The 16,159-nt window shown below is 47.3% G+C and overlaps 5 protein-coding genes across 6 annotated transcripts; 2 read left to right on the top strand and 3 right to left on the bottom strand.

The window, feature by feature from the left end:
- Positions 1–328: 328 nt before the first annotated feature.
- On the bottom strand, positions 329–1,702 carry DFL_002915 (uncharacterized protein; the record flags this gene model as incomplete). Its single annotated transcript, XM_067631772.1, has 1 exon — positions 329–1,702. The coding sequence occupies one exon, from the start codon at positions 1,700–1,702 to the stop codon at positions 329–331; it is 1,374 nt and encodes a 457-aa protein (XP_067494285.1).
- A 740-nt stretch (positions 1,703–2,442) lies between these two features.
- DFL_002914 (uncharacterized protein) lies at positions 2,443–4,286 on the top strand (the record flags this gene model as incomplete). The annotated part of the gene is made up of 4 exons (XM_067631771.1): positions 2,443–2,501; positions 2,579–2,881; positions 2,958–3,481; positions 3,553–4,286. The coding sequence occupies 4 exons, from the start codon at positions 2,443–2,445 to the stop codon at positions 4,284–4,286; spliced, it is 1,620 nt and encodes a 539-aa protein (XP_067494284.1).
- A 458-nt stretch (positions 4,287–4,744) lies between these two features.
- DFL_002913 (Splicing factor 3B subunit 5/RDS3 complex subunit 10) lies at positions 4,745–5,150 on the bottom strand (the record flags this gene model as incomplete). Its single annotated transcript, XM_067631770.1, has 3 exons — positions 4,745–4,789; positions 4,857–5,063; positions 5,148–5,150. The coding sequence occupies 3 exons, from the start codon at positions 5,148–5,150 to the stop codon at positions 4,745–4,747; spliced, it is 255 nt and encodes an 84-aa protein (XP_067494283.1).
- A 482-nt stretch (positions 5,151–5,632) lies between these two features.
- Positions 5,633–11,207, top strand: DFL_002912 (uncharacterized protein; the record flags this gene model as incomplete). The annotated part of the gene is made up of 7 exons (XM_067631769.1): positions 5,633–6,380; positions 6,441–6,793; positions 6,845–9,937; positions 10,035–10,457; positions 10,509–10,590; positions 10,646–10,939; positions 10,996–11,207. The coding sequence occupies 7 exons, from the start codon at positions 5,633–5,635 to the stop codon at positions 11,205–11,207; spliced, it is 5,205 nt and encodes a 1,734-aa protein (XP_067494282.1).
- A 2,609-nt stretch (positions 11,208–13,816) lies between these two features.
- DFL_002911 (uncharacterized protein) lies at positions 13,817–15,793 on the bottom strand (the record flags this gene model as incomplete). 2 transcript variants are annotated; one of them, XM_067631768.1, is made up of 4 exons in its annotated part: positions 13,817–14,794; positions 14,869–15,348; positions 15,413–15,480; positions 15,547–15,793. In XM_067631768.1, 4 exons carry the CDS (start codon positions 15,791–15,793, stop codon positions 13,817–13,819), a joined length of 1,773 nt encoding a protein of 590 aa, XP_067494281.1. The 2 variants fall into 2 exon arrangements, with proteins under 2 accessions (XP_067494281.1, XP_067494280.1); XM_067631767.1 differs by having other exon boundaries at positions 13,817–14,785.
- Between the last annotated feature and the right edge of the window lie 366 nt (positions 15,794–16,159).

The following is a 16,159-nucleotide window of genomic DNA, read 5'->3' as shown; positions in this document are numbered from 1 at the left end:
TTTTGTATGCATTGGTTGGCAGCCAAGGACGGGTAAAATACCTTTTATCGATTAGAATAGTGGAGCCCCTTGATAATACATATACGGCTGATATTAGAACCTGTCGATTTTGGATGTGAAGATGCAGAAATCCTGCTTGTGCGCAGTCTCGAATACAAGCTTTATGGGCTATTAATATCAAGTACTGCATTTGCATTCCTTCTAGGCACTCGTTTTTGACTTCCTAGTAAAACTATATACTTGGTTTTTCGTAAACAAAACACAGAGGGAAGAAGTTGAACATTGCATTGGTTATACGAATTTAAGTTTTCTAATTTCGTTCGCTGTCCTAGGATACACCAGCCATAGCGACTAGGTTCCCGTACTTTACTGTATTCATCGTTGCTGCATACTGGTCGGCGGCTGGCGATACAGTTAGGATCATTGCAGAAAACCCATCGTCACTGCCTAGGAAATGCTCCCTTAGTACCATGGTTAAAGGCGAGGACCTGAATGGAATCCTGGCTTGGTTTGAAGATCTTGCACGTATAACTTCCTTTAAAGCGAACAAATCCGAGTTGATTTGTCGTCCTTCCTGTTTTTCTTCAGCCGTTTGTTTGGACCCTGCAGCCGAAGTCGATGATTTTTGGTCGTAGTACTCGGACCCTGCCAGGTCGACAAACACAAATTTCCCTCCGAGGCATGGATGCTGACTGGTTGTAAATATTTCTTGCACAGTTGCTTCGGCAAGCTCCACACGCTCTTCATACTCTCGTTTTGTTGCTTCTGCGGCGTCGATACGCTCTTGGTTGATTGTGTGGTCTGGATTCACCATATATTTGCCGTCGGAGCCTTGGATGTATCTTTGGGAGTTTTCCTCGAGGTATACATCTGTCGCGAACTTCCCATGCGGAACAAGTTCTGCTTGTCGTTCAATTACGGCATCTTTGGCTTCTACAAGAGCCTTGTTGACAATCTCCAACTCGAAGACGGCATGAGTCCGAGAACTCTTGTCATGCACGGTGGAATTTCCAGTTGCTCGAAGATCTAATCCCTTTTCCAACACGACTCGAAGCTCCTCAAATGTCCAGCATGGAACCATCATAATCGGCTTTACCCTGACCTTTCCACCTTCAAGGGTTTCGGTTTCACCACGAACGTGTATCTTCCCATCTGGTCCTTCACGAACGAAGCATTCTGTATGTTCATTTAAAAGGTCGAACGCGCTCTTTTTCCGAACCTCGTACATACGAAGTCCCACGGCGAGTTTCTGATCAGATTCCACTGATCCATTCAATTCTTCGATCTTCTGAAAGAGCTCCTTCGCAGCGGAAAGACATAACCCCACCTGTTGGGGGTCCTCGTGGTCATAACCAACGATGGTATGCGTCTTCCCACTGCCCGTGTGGCCATATGCAAAGAAGTTGCAAGTTTTACCAGCCATAATCTTGGGGAGTGTTTGAGAAACTACATTCTCATAGACGCCCCGATTGTTGTCGTCTGCCTCAAAGACTTTGCTGAAAGAAGGAGCACTGGTCCAAGAGCGGGCACCTCGGCCAGAACTTGAACCGCTAGCATCGGGTAGAGATAGAGAAACGGAATGACCGTCACCTCCAGAGCTTTGGGTCTTTTTGATCTCAGTGGCCCCTGGTTCTTCTGGGAGAGGCCTCCATCTGATGTAGACGTTGAAAGGTGTGAGTTTCTGGGCTTGCTTTGGTGGCATATTGTGGTTGATTGATGTTTGAATTATAAATTCTTAAGACGGGGCTTAATTGTGACAGTATTGATGTCAATGCAATCAAGATCGTGAGAAGGTTGGTCCGGTAGCTTTTATATCTAGTTGGCTTTAGCTATGTGAAGCTTAAGCTTTAGCTAGGATAATGTCGTGAACAATGACATCGATCATAAACTGCGGACTCCGATGGACATCTATGGACGCCGCAATATCCCCGCACTTACCCAGTACAGTTTAAGCTTTGAGTTATAACATTAGGTCAGGAAGCTCGTGGACTTCATGCAGGTGTTTGCTGTTGCTGCTGGGGAAGTTTTTCCATTGTCCAATCATAACGTCGGGAGCTCGTCAATTCGGGCTTCACGCAGTCGCCTTTGAGCGAGTTACTGTCGGAATTCGTCTTAATGAGTCTTTCGGATCTTTAATCCTTGATTGCGGTTTTGTCTTCACGGAATATCGACAAGGGGATGTGTGCAGCATCGACAGTCCTAATCGGGCATAATTCAGTGTGAAGTGCTTCAGAACAGATAGAAATGTTACACGCGGGAAACGTTGCGCGTATCAACGACAGACAACCCCGCGATCCTGCCAGCCAGAATATCAGAGCCTCGATTGCGATCCAACATCTACATTCAACAACCCCCACCAGCACTAACGGCTACACGACCTTAACACACATAAATTACAATATTGACATAGAATCAAAGTATATATTGTAAACTCCTTCGACCATGTCACAGTTCGATCGAGAATCCCCAGCGTCGTTGGCAACCTTGCCTACGGAGATAGCGTACGTTTGTCCCGCACCAGCCTCGCCTTGGCGGAGCTTAATGCAGCATACAGAAGCTAACAACTATACCATGGTAGCGATTCAATCTACTATTCCCTACCATCTGCAAGTCTCTGTACTCTTGCTAGGGTCTCTAGAGATATTTATGCCGCTGTTCAGGGTCCGCTCTATAGACGTCCTGTCATAGACAGCTATCGGAAGCTCCAGGCTTTCGTTAAAACTCTCAACTATGTTGCAAGTTGGGATAAGAAGACTGGAGATGCTAGGAGCAAGAAAATCGTTCATCTGACACTGATAATCGATCCTGCGAAGGAGGAAATTACCGCAGGAAGGCCTTTGATCGCTGTCATCCTTGCGCGAATGATCCGTGTCATAGCTAGGTAGTCATTTATCACCGATAATATGGATTGATTGAAGATAGCTCGGAACTAGGACTTATGATTTCTCTTTCGACAGATATAACGAGGATGTCACAATATCGCTAATAATCGCCCACTCTGCATGCAATGCTCAACCCGTTTGCTCCTTCGAAAGCGAAGAATTCCCTCGTGTTACGAGTCTCATCCTAGATCTTGGTGGTGAACCTGTTACTCAGCCATCTTCTGGCTCTAGTTCCCTCAGCAGCGTGATACCTGCTCGTCGTAATATTCATCAACGAAACTACAACTACAGTACGACGGGGATACGGTGTATTCCGAATGCTAAGTTTTGGACTCGCTTTTTTAATGGTTCGAATTTCCCTGATCTTCAGAGGCTGGAACTTCACCATAGGTCACGGGCTGGGTCATCATATGGAGATTCGGGTCGGGAAGGTGATAGAATCTTGTTTACGGAGTTGGATACCCTGGGATTGGCGAGGATTGAGCGATTGGTGGTGAATTCGGTGCCTGAGTTTAATGACTCCGTCTTGATGGCGGGTTTACAGCATGCTCCACTGCTAACGGACCTGCAAATTGAGAACTGCGCTGTTACTTATGATGGTAAGCTTGCGCTGGTGCGTGCTGTTGAATATCATCTTGTTTAACTTAACTAATTGTTTGGTCTGGTGCAGCACTTGACAAGCTACTGCTTCACGCACTTCCGGTTCTTCATAGACTGGTTCTGCGAGTCTCGCCTCAATCACGTTTCGCCCAACATGCTAGGGAAGCACTAGGTTATCGAGGAAATCGAGACTATAAGGAAGAGATTCCGCACCTTTGCCCACACTTCCGTCGACATGGGAAGAATCTAAAACATTTTGAATTTGCGGCACCCTATATCTGCCGCGATCTATTTCTGGATGAGTATGAAAAGGAGAAATTACGTGAATCTGGGCATCCAGGAACACTGGCTGGTGACAAGAATGGAATGATCGTACAGGGAGAACTGGACACCGTGCTGGTTACGGGTGTTTTAACGAGAAGCAGACAAACCAGAGATACGGACTCAGCCGGGCAAAAGTTGCTCGAGGGCTCGAGTATGGAAGAGGACAGGAGAATCTTGGAAAGGGAGAGATCAATGAGAACTAGGAAGGCGACTATCGAGAAAGAGGGATGGACAAGAAGGCTGCATGTCCTCGATGGTATGTGCATCGATGGGGCGACTTTTGAGGAGCTAACTGCACTCGCAAAGGTTGAAGAACCCGGAATTGGCTGGACGCTTGGAAGCCTACCAGAGAGAAGAGCCTTTAGGGTCATTGGGGATCTCATAGAAACTGTTAGGTATTCTCACGAATTTGAGAGAGACCGACAGAGGAGGGCGAGACAGGTGGAGCGAGATGTCAACGATGAGCTTGTGGGGCAGTGAAATATTTTGTCTATCCGGCCTAGGAACACGGCATGAGGTTCTTTAAACGGTGAACTTGCATTCAAAACGTCAGACTGGCTCGTGGGATTTGAAGTTATGTGATTTATGCCCACAAAATACCAAAATTGGAATTGATATATGAATTCAAAATATCGCTTCATATGGGCATCCGACTAGACTACCTATAGTGTACATTTGAAATTCCGGCATTGCAAGCCTTGCTTCGGACCGTCCCGTCGGCAAATTTGGGATCTATCGTCCGATAGCATCCTAAGCCGATATCTCCAGGCGAATATATTGTTCCCGTGCGCGGCATAGTGGCCACCTAATGGAGATGTAAGATGTCTTGATGCATGGCCCCGGCATCACCTCGTGATGGCGATTGGTGGCGCCTATCGGTCGGATTGCGGATAGGTGTATGATGGAGTCCTGGTTATCCTACGTATACAACCTGCTACCTAGTCCTCTTTTTCGGGAGGCGGTCCTACTGGCTGTATCATTTTCTATATGCAATATCCCGTCAGTCCTTATGATCGTGATGACTCGTCTAACGATGTAGGGTAAACTAACCTCTATCAACCTTGTTCTAAGCTTTGCAGCCGGCTCATTAAGACCAAGGGCCATGTATGATAGCAGCGGTGGGTGGCCGACATATGAAGCGTAGGAGTCGCGGTGAATGTTGGAAGTCCACTCGAATTTGGTGGTATCTGCATGACCAGTTCCGACGAAGCGAGCCTGGAGCTGCTCGAGCTGCTGTTGGGTACGGAGTTTATCGGCCTGCAATAGTCCATGGGTTGGATTTAGATTCCTGCTGCATAGATAGACTGATAAAAGCGCTTCAAGAGGAGGGGTGTATCTTACCATTTTGTTAGATATAAGATGATGTAGTTTTGAGGGCGACTGGATAGGATTGAAAGGGATCGATGGCGACGAAGTCAATGTTTGGCTGGGATGCCCGAATTTTGGGGACGGTCTTGGCACCGGACGACGCACTCAACGCGGGTCCAGTTAGTTACCAAACAAAGCGGGAAGCTTAGAAACGCGTTGCACCAAACGAATACAGCGCAAACTTCAACATTCACCCCGACGACTTGTACTCCAACAAACATCTCTAAATCGACAAGCCGATATTGCCCGAGAACTAATTACAGGATCCGATAGCAGCCAAAAAGCAGACGGAGAGGGGATTATATAAACGGCTTCTCCTGACTAAACGGTGGTACTATGTTTCTATAACGCCAACAAAAACTCTATTCGCAAATTTGCGCCTTGGTCGCAGCCGGCTGTTCTGGATAACTTCAAACTCGAAAAGATATGCCAGTAGTACGAATTCCATAGGCCCGGATATGACGACTAAGTCTAAAGGACCGAAGAACAATCTAAGCAGCCACCTTGCTTGGTTGATTCGAGAGAAACCTACGATTCCGCCACCTAGAACTGAGAAGCCACCGTCAGTACAGGCTATCTCTGCTGCAACTTTAGCTGCGATCGAAACTCATAGTCGGCAGAATCCCGTAATCTTAGGGCCATCCGGTGCTGGTACTGGAGGGACCATTTCTCTCTCTCGAGCAAACTCGGTTGTAACGGTTGCAGCTGTTTCACAGCCTCGAGAGCTTTCCCAGCAGAAGGATATCCCGCTATTCGGACGGTCCGATAGTTTTGGCCACGATCCGGGTGGAGGAAGTACCGGTCGGTCTGTCGATTTCGCTCATCAGGCACCACAAAAGGATACGCAGGCATCTGCGACAGTTGCAAGAGGCCCAACAGCTGCCAACATGCCGATTCTCCAGCTAGCAAAAACGCCGAGTAACAGGCGGATGCTTGCGAGTTTGCAAAAGAAGGAGCCATCGCCAAATGACGAGGATGAAGAAGATCCTTATGTCCCAATCCCCAGGAAGACTGCCTTGCAACGGAATGCTCCTACAACAGAACGACTACAATCTGACACCGAGGACGAATCAGACCCTTACGAACCCGCAGCGAGGAAAAAGACATCGCAGGTCAAGCCGACGGCAGTAAAGAAAAATGGAAATAGCTTGCTTGAACAGTATACCCAACACTGTGCTAGCTGGAAAGGGACAAAGACGCCGGCTAGTATGTTGCGACTTCAGCAAACAAATGGATAATGACTAACCATTATATTTATTCTCGTAGCGACCAAAAAGGTTGTACTTCCTACAGAACCGGTTGAGTCTATTGACCTGACAATGTCAGACGATGATGATATCCCAAACCTCCCAACTTCGAGATTCAAACGTGGGTTATCTACAAGGTCGGCTACATCAACACCTTCACGAATAGTTGCTCCGGACAAGGCGACCCTTCCTATCGGCCCATCTGATCCACCGCCACCGTACTCCAGCCAAGAGCCAGCTGCCATTCGCCCCAATATCGCGAAAGAAACACCAACTTCCTCACGACCAACGGTAACCAGACCTAGTCCGAATGACGATGATGATTATGGAATGGAAACACAGTTTGAAGAAGCGGAGGAAACCGTTACTACTGTACGCAAATCTACAAAGACCAAGCGTAAAATATTGTCTAAAGGACCACAGGGCAATGAAACCCCACCCTTTCGAATCACGGAGACTGCTATCCGGGCGCAGGCAGCTACAGTAGACGAAGGAACCACCGTTTCCGCTCTGGCGGTTGTCGGAGCGGTCCGGACCACCCGCAAGCACCCTACGATAGTATTTGATTCTGAGGACGACGATTCCGCTGATCTATCAGACCATAGTGTGACGATAGGGCGTGGAAGCGTAGCAGATGGCAATAACCCTGCGGTCAATGCCAATCTGCCAATACAGAGATCTGTGTCGGTACCAGATATTGAACGGTCTAGAATCTTTGTTCTGAAAAGCCCCAGCCCTGCAAGAGCATTTAGTGTAAACCACCGTGACAACAGTCCGAAAATTTCATTAGAGGATGCCATGGTGGTCAAGTCGAGCCCGTTTCATAGAAGCCCCTCGAGGACGAAACGGATGAACCAGAGGATGACTCCAGGCCCCCAGGAGCTTTCGAAAGATCTTGGGAAAACTTTATCGCCGGCGACTGGAAAGGAGAATATTCAGTCACCACTTCGCGGAGCCATTCCTGCGCCGGTATTTGATTCTAGTTCATCCCATCAAAAATGGTACATTGAAAAGGAAATGGCCGATATCAGTGTCATGATGCACGCGTACACATCTAACAAGTACAAAGGGCCTATGACGCTCGTCCAGATGGCAATCCGATTCGAGGAGTTGAAGAGGAAGCTTGCTGATCTGGAGGGGACTGGCCAGGGTTTTCCAGGTCAAGCGCACGATAGCCCGCCTCCCCGCACGCCAGAACACGCCGCGGTCAATGTCTACGCTACACAAAACTTTGTAGAAAACACACCAATACGGAGACCGTTCCTTGCTAGAGTAGCCGAGGTACCAACTGAGTTCGTCAAGCAGACCCAGTACCCCGTTAGATCTAAGCTGTCCAACGAATCGGCTGACGACAGAGTTAGCGCTACGGTGCTACCAAAGAAGCTTGATACAATGGATGTTGATAACGATATCGACGAAGACAATGATATCGAAGGCAACCCATTTGATATGCAAATCTCGAGCCCGCCGGATGCAGTGTACACTGCGCCAAGCTCTCCGGCCCAGAGAACCATCGATAAAGGCAAGGGACGGGAAATAGAGGACGATTTTGGAGAAGAGTTGGATGATATCGAAAAGCTGGATAGCGATGACATCCCAGAAGAATATTTCAATTTCGAAAATGAAATCCGTGACCAGGCCCAAGAGGAAGAGACTTCTGAGCCTAAGGGCAATTCGTTCAACATGGATGGATTTTCTGAGAACGATTTCGAGTTAAGTCCTGAAGACCTTGCTGAGCTAGAGGGGAGACCTTTGGACCAGCGAGAACGGTCACCGTCCTCTGACATCGAAGTTCTTGAGCAACCGCCTCCAAATATCTTCGAGGCTCGTGCAAGGGCCGTCAGCCAGTACACCAAGGACCACGATAACCTGAACGAGGAGGACGTCGAGCTCGATGAGGATATCATGGAGATCGGTACCCAGAAAGCCGTCGAAGCCGACATGGGGGCTCCTAGCATGACTCATCCATGGTCTACCGATGTGGCTCGGGCACTGAAAACCACTTTTAAACTCAAAGGGTTCCGAGCTAACCAGCTCGAAGCAATTAATGCCACCCTTGGTGGGAATGATGTATTTGTTCTCATGCCTACCGGTGGCGGCAAGTCACTCTGTTATCAATTGCCCGCGGTGGTATCCTCCGGCAGAACTAAGGGGATTACATTCGTAATATCGCCGCTGTTGTCGCTAATGGAGGACCAAGTTGATCATCTTAAGGCGCTAAACATACGAGCGTTCATGTTTAATTCCTCCATAACGGCGGAAGAACGGAGGGAGATCCTCAAAGAGCTGAGGAGCCCCGATGCGGCGACATCCATTCAACTGCTCTATGTTACACCTGAAATGTTAGCATCGAGTAAAAGCATGGAAACGGCGATGGGTTCGCTGCACAGACGAAACTTGATTGCACGAGTGGTAATCGACGAAGCTCATTGCGTTAGCCAATGGGGTCATGACTTCCGGAAGGATTATAAAGAACTAGGGAAACTGAGATCAGGACTCCAGGGCGTCCCTTTCATGGCGCTGACGGCTACAGCGACTCCTCGAGTACAAGGGGACCTGATGCGCAATCTCTCAATCAATAAGTGCAAAATTTTCAAGCAAAGCTTCAACCGACCAAATCTGGTGTACGAAGTTCTTCGGAAAGGTAAAGGGCCGCAGGTGATTCAGGACATCATTAACCTTATTCAAAACAGCTATAAAGGGAAATGCGGTATCGTCTATTGTCTTTCCAAACGAGATTGTGAACAAGTCTCCGAGCAGCTTCGAAAAGCAAGGATTTCGGCAAACTTTTATCATGCCGGCCTAACAAATGAGGAACGGAGAGAAATCCAAAAGCAATGGCAGCGTGGTCAACTGAAAATCATCGTCGCAACCATAGCCTTCGGAATGGGTATTGACAAACCTGATGTTAGGTTCGTCATACACCACAGTCTTCCGAAGTCGTTGGAAGGGTATTATCAGGAGACCGGCCGAGCTGGCCGTGATGGTAAAATTTCTGGTTGTTACCTGTTCTATAGCAGTGGCGACATCATGCGAATTTTGAAAATGATCGAAACGGGTGAAGGGGCCACTGAATTCACGATCGAACATGGGAAGTCAATGGCCAGAGCTGTTGCAAATTACTGCGAGAATAAGGCCGAATGCCGGAGGATGCAGGTTCTCGGTTACTTTGCCGAAAGATATAACCCTGCGGACTGTAAGAAGACATGCGACAATTGCAAGTCCGGCATTAAATATACTCCTCGTGAAGTTACTGACGAAGCCAAGTCGATCCTGAGCATTGTGGCTGGTGCGGAAGGCAAGAGTCTGACCGTCCCTAATATCGTGGATATCTTCAAAGGCTCTCGGCAAAAGATAATCATGGAGAATGGCTGGAACAACCTGGATGGGTTCGGTAAAGGCAAGAGTTGGGAGAAAGATGCTTCAACAAGGTTGGTCGAGCGGATGGTCGCAGAGGATATCATTTGTCAGGAATACATACCGAATAAAAGCGGATTCACGAACGTCTACATAGTCGTAAGTTCCATCCTCTTTCCTAATTTCCAAGCCAGCTGTTTTGACTGGTTAACTACTGGAACTAACCTTGATTTTTTTTTTTTTCCTTTCTCGATAGCCTGGGAGAAAACAGTCAGAACTCCGTAACGGGTTCAAGAAAATGGAGATGACATTCGAACATTCCCCAACAACATCAAAGAAGACAGCGAGGAATAAAGCTGGCAATGACCAAGATTTCGAATCCACCAACGTCTCTTCGCCGATCCCGCCAACTAAGGGGAGATCCCTCAAAGCGGCGACACTCCAAAACACCCAACCGGATGACGATGGATTCATGCCTATTCGCGACGGCGGTAGCAGTGCCGCCGGGAAGAAGCGGAAGAGTGACGGCATTGTCGACGACATGGCTGCACCCCGGCGGAAGAAGATTGCTGCCCAGCCGATCGGAATGGCTGCCGACAATATTCGCGCGGGGCTAAACGAGTATGATCTTGATGTGCTTGAACGGTTCCTGAAGGATGCGAAGCGGGTTCGAGGCGACGTACGTAAATCTTTTGTAAATGTAGATGGCCAAGCTAACACAGTTGTGCAGCTGATGAACGAGAGGGATCTGCGCGTAGAGTCGGTGTTTACGGATACCGAGTTAAGTTGGATGGGCGTCAAACTTCCTTGCAGTAGGTTACTCAGAACTCTCAGACTTTGAATGACGGGTTGCTAATAATTTTCCAGGTATGAATGAGTTGATGGCAATTTCCCAGATTCAAGATAAAGAGCGTATCCGGCTCTATGGCTCTAAGTTTCTGCCTATCATGCAGAAATACAATAATGAGAAATTAGAGAATTATGAGGGAACGCAATTCACTCATGGTGGTGAGGCGCAAACGCACTTGCCAGGGATAGACGGGTTTTTGGAAGAAGACTTTGATGACGATTACGATGACGAGGACAACGATGGTGAGGAGTCGCGATATTTTAGTAATACTGCGGGAAAAAGTCAGGCTGCATCGGATTTTAGCGCGAGGAGTAAGTCTAATACCTTCCATTCTCTACTTCGAACTAAATTCTCACCAATTGAACAGTGGCTGCTGCATCTCAAGCGAAGAGTTCGACGACTAAAACGACTACCCGTGCTCCCAAACGCGCGTCTGGAGGTGGTAGGGGTCGAGGGGGGAAGAAGTTCTTCAAACGAACCTCGGGAGGTGCCACAAAGTCTTCAAGGGGGGGGAGCAGCGGAAGAGGTGGTTCGAAAGGCGGACGTGGTGGTTCCAGTGGGATTCGACCAATGACATAATGGGCAGCTCAATTTTTTGGGCGTTTTGGGATCATGTTTTATTGCATTTTATACGGCGTCTGGTTTGGCGGATTTGGTAAAGGTGTTTTAGGCGTGCGCTGCTGCATACTAAGACATATTATTGGGCATGGCGTTTTCATATACGTTCTGGTTGACTCACAGCTTGGTGGTTTCGTAATTTTTGCGATTTCCCGTGTACGAGTTGTGTTTCATTTTGGAGATGGAGGGTTTTCGTACATGTATCATGCAGCTGTCTCGTGGTTTTTACAAGATGGCATATCTTGGGAGATCTACATAGACTTAGATCGTGATTACGCATATTTGGTTCAGCGAGCAATATCATGATTGGATCAAACAATATGAGGAATCGACAATGTTGCTAGTAAATATCGCCAACGTATTTCGAATATTTCGAAATGGAAATATGAAATTAGGGTGGACATTAATGCTGCCTAAATAGTAGCCTGGTCGAGTGGATATAGAAGCGAGGTATGGAGCCTCAGAATGGGACTATCGAACTAAAGTTTCAACATGGTCTTAGTATTTGAGTATCAACTCATCCTCAAGGATTCCTTGAGGGAATGTGAATCTTGTTGTTCATTAATTCGTCGCCAAAACGTCACAAAAACAACGCATGATTGAAGTGCATCCAACCGTTGACGGCCTCCCAGATAGTATTCTTTTACGGCTGAAGATATTTCTGAAGATACACTCACAAATATCTTACTAGTCTCCCATCGATTTCTAAAACCTTTTTTCCCAGTTTATTTAAATTCCACCCCTTCAGAAACCTGCCTCAAACGTACGATCACCCGTTTCTTGTCCCCTAACATCGATCCAATCGGCAGCAATAACAAAGGCCTCCTCACAACTCTCAAATCTTTCACAAATCGCCAATCGCCAATTCCATGTCTCTACTGTGGATCGCTAAATTGGTGCCCTGCCCCAAATAGCAAAATCAACAATGGTAGAAACGGTGAGACCGAATATTGTAACTCCCCCGGTGTTCTAGTCACCCTCGGACACTTTGGAACTATATTCTACGATGAATAATTTCTCACAAAGCCGATGGCTACGTAGAAAGCCAAGGGGATTTACCGTATTAGTGGGATCTTAAGGATGGTGGGATGGGGGATACTGACAGACCTGCGAAACCGAAGAGTGTGGGGTATAAGGTTTTTAGACCTTATACGAGGTGGTGTAGGTATCATAGATGTGCGGCGTATATTGGTACGGAAGGGAGGAATGTACATGGGTATACGGATGAGATTGTTACGATCGAAGGGGAGGTTTTTGGGGTGCGGAGGTGGAGACGGTGGCGTGATCATTGTGATTTGCAGATCGTGGAAGGGTGGAATGCGAGATATGTGAAAGGGGTGACTTGCAAATATACGGTTGCTGTTACTAAACAAAAAGATGCACGCGCAGCGGTAGCCTAAGAAGAAGACATCGGAGTGTGCCCAGTTTGCGGCTGGAGATCTGTCAAGATTTTAGGATTGAAGTCGAAGCAATCAAATCAAGGCGAGAAGAAAGATCAGGTTGCAAAAGTAGTTCTGGAAGCTGGATGGAGAGCAGAGGAAGCATTCGGTATTACCTATTATCGCTAGAAGTAAAGAGTTGGGAGGTACTGGATGTTATTCTCAATCGAGAGCTTGGGAGTACGCAAGAGGAGGAGATATATGAGTCGAAAACTCGGGTACGACCGAAGATATATGATCTTCCAATTGAGATCATCACACGAATCTCGCGATCTTATCTTACTCCATCGACGGTGGAGATCTTAGCTAAAACAGATCCGGCATTTGCTCATATTTTTGGATGGAGGGAGTTTAAAAATATTTCGTCTTGTACAATTGTGCGAAGAACCTCATCTTCCTTCGCTCCGGATGGACCGACAAACTACGGGTGGTCTACTTGGGGATCTTGATTACACCTACAGATTCTGTGATAAAAGGATTAGAAGGGCTAGGTACCGAACCGTTGGGACGAGCATTGGCCTAGCAGTGCTTCCCGCAAAACCAGTGAATCGGGAATTTACAAGGCCTAGAGGACAGGATTTGGATAAGCAATACTCGAGTACCATGGGGGCAGTTTGCCCAAGCCATGGAATGCTGAACAATGGTAGCGTACTCGACGGGTTCGGAAGCATCTCCGGGGCGTGGGTTTACCCACTAGCCTGGGCGGGGACTATAGTGTGGTGCGTATATTGTCAAGCAATAAGAGAGAAGGATATCAAAGTCCCAATTGAGATTAAGGGTAAGAGGCAAGCTTTCAGGCTTGAAATTGGCGACGTTGCAGCCTTTTGGGTGGAATTCCTTGAATTCAAGTTGTATCTGTGTGAATGCACCCTCGTTTGTGAGACCTACGGATGGGTCGAACTGGAAGTGTTCGCCAGACGTATGAGAAATCAACGGAAATAATATTCTTGGAACGATATATGGTGAATGGAATTCATGTCCTCCTAGTTTAAAACCTTAAAACCCCCATTTTTATCCTGTCGCTCGAAAATACAAGTTGCGTAATGCGTATGTAAGAAAGGACGAAAGACGAAGTATATACACAACCAATGGCGATAACTCTTTTGTAACGCTAAAAACCTGATAATGCACTTAGCAACCCAAGAACAAACCTCTTCTAGCCTCCTCTTCCCGGATCTCAAACATGATATTGATGCCAACGAATAGACATCCCAATGTTCCACCGAGGAACACCACACCTGCCCAACCTGCGTTTATGATGCCGTCGTAGACTAGTTGCTTAACACCATCAACACCAAGGGCGAAACCAACAAGATTAGCTCCGCACATGGTTAGAACGGTTAAGGTTCCTCCCATGGCGGCGAGCGGTCTGTACCACCAGTTCCCACCATATCTGTTGTATGGAAGCAATGCTCGGGCCGTCAACTCAGGAAGGATGAAGAGCACAATCAACCAGCCCCATGTTAGGAGCGTCAGGGAGAGATCATGCCACAAGGCAACAAATGTGAATACCACCAACATGTTGATTACTGGCCGTTTCTTCGATCCTCCAAGGGGGATATAAAGGTATCTAATATTCCAACGATTATAGCTTCTATGCCAACCTCTCCAGAATCCAACTGCGGAGTAGTTGTCGCTCATGCATCGTAGCATATTTTCGGGAGGGTCAATAGAATCTACCAAGGACCAGAGCCTGAAGAAACGCCATGGGATCAATAGTTTCAGCCAGATAATGTGGAGGTTGAAGTAACCGATCATCATGAGCTGGAACGGGGTATCGTTAATCCAAGCATTGTAAGGATGGTGAGCAGCTTTCGAGATAGCTTGGACGTAGCAATAGTGAAGCACTAACTCCATACAGAGAAGGCTCAGCAAGAACCGGACGGCATAAAGAACTACTGGTTTAAAATTCGTCGGGGGTAGTGCCTGTCTAGCCGCATGGATATTCTGGGCTACATAGTCGTTGAAGGTTATGATGGGTCCAGCGATGTAGAGAGGCGAGTACAGGCAGTAAGCATGGTAGGTCGAGAAATTGTAGTAGCTTAGAGGATGAGAAGTGGATACACGATCCTTATCCGATTGGTGGGATGGTGGCGTCCTCTTTCTCCTCTAGACGTGTTTAGCAATAATTTTCAGCAATCAATATAACAACGACGGCAGGGCAAACAAAGAGGAAGCTATACCTCGAGATCCGGCCCAGCAGTTAGAGCCCAATAATAATCCATGTTAAAGCTGATTATTCGGAGCATAGTAAAGTTGAAGTGGACTTCCCAACGAGGCATAATACCTCCGTACTTGTTATCAATCCATCCATACTCTGGTCCGAACATTCGACCAAACATGTAGCCGCGATTCCATTCGTTGAGAAATAGAAAGACGAGATTGTAACCCCAAGAGACAAATGGTGTAGCTTTCGAAGGTCCAAAGTATTTTACGATAGCATAGTTGGTAGCCATCAAAAAGAGGACCTTAAAGTAGCTTATTCCGTGAAGAGCCAGGAGGAAAACCGCTGCGAAGAAGTTATCGAAAATTACTCGACTCTCGATATTCCCGTTACCCAGAATTTTCGTCGATAGCTTCCGGAGGGCAGAATGGCCAATTAAAACGATGGCTAGGATCGGTATGTTGTCTCGAAACCCTTTGTATTGCATATCTGTATTATCCTATCGTCGGTACACAATTAGGCCACTCGAAGAAGTATGGACACTGGAAATGGTATGCACATACAACTTTCCTACCGGGGATCCAGCCCTTAGAAAGAATGCTCGAGTATCTTAGGTAGTTTGGATGCTCCTCTGGTAATACGGCCCGATATATTAGCCGATATCTACAGTCCTAATATGAAAGCCATCACGACCTACCTTTCGATATATCGTATGCCGCTTTAAACATTGACGGTACGACGATGATGACTATTATATAGTAGAAAAAGTATTCGATCGTCTGCCATCTTGAAGGCGATGTCCTCTTCGATGGAGCTTTGCTCGAGGCAGAGCCTTCTTCCCGTTTAGCTGCTCCATCTCTTTGAGCTGTATCAGAAATATCTGATACCAACCGGCCGTCCAGAAGCTCTGGAGTGAATAAGTATCGTAGCGATGCCACCGACATGGCTGTGGTCCGTGATGTGTATTCCGTAGGTGAAAGGACGATTGATGCTGGCAGGAACGGGGAGTATTTTTATACTCAGGCCACCCCTATTACCTCTGTCCCGTCCAGTTATAGTTAGTACGGGTGACGAGGAGGAGGACGGGATGTAGGGGAAATTGGGACCTGTCGAACTGAGGTAACAGTGTAAGGAAATAGACAGGGTCCGATTGGCCTCGGCTGGGCTGAACTGGGGTCTTTCATTTGGTCCGTCGCGCGATCACAAAAGCTCACACCTCAAAAGCACCCCGCCGTCGAAATCATCAACGACGACGATAGCACCTCCGACATTCGTTCCTACCTCGGCCTAGCTTCCCAAGTCGCGTTAAT

Source organism: Arthrobotrys flagrans (assembly GCF_004000055.1).
Source record: "Arthrobotrys flagrans strain CBS H-5679 chromosome Unknown unitig_3, whole genome shotgun sequence".
NCBI classification, from domain to species: domain Eukaryota; kingdom Fungi; phylum Ascomycota; class Orbiliomycetes; order Orbiliales; family Orbiliaceae; genus Arthrobotrys; species Arthrobotrys flagrans.
The sequence above is the reverse complement of the archived record's forward strand: the minus strand, read 5'-3'. Positions and strand labels throughout refer to the sequence as shown.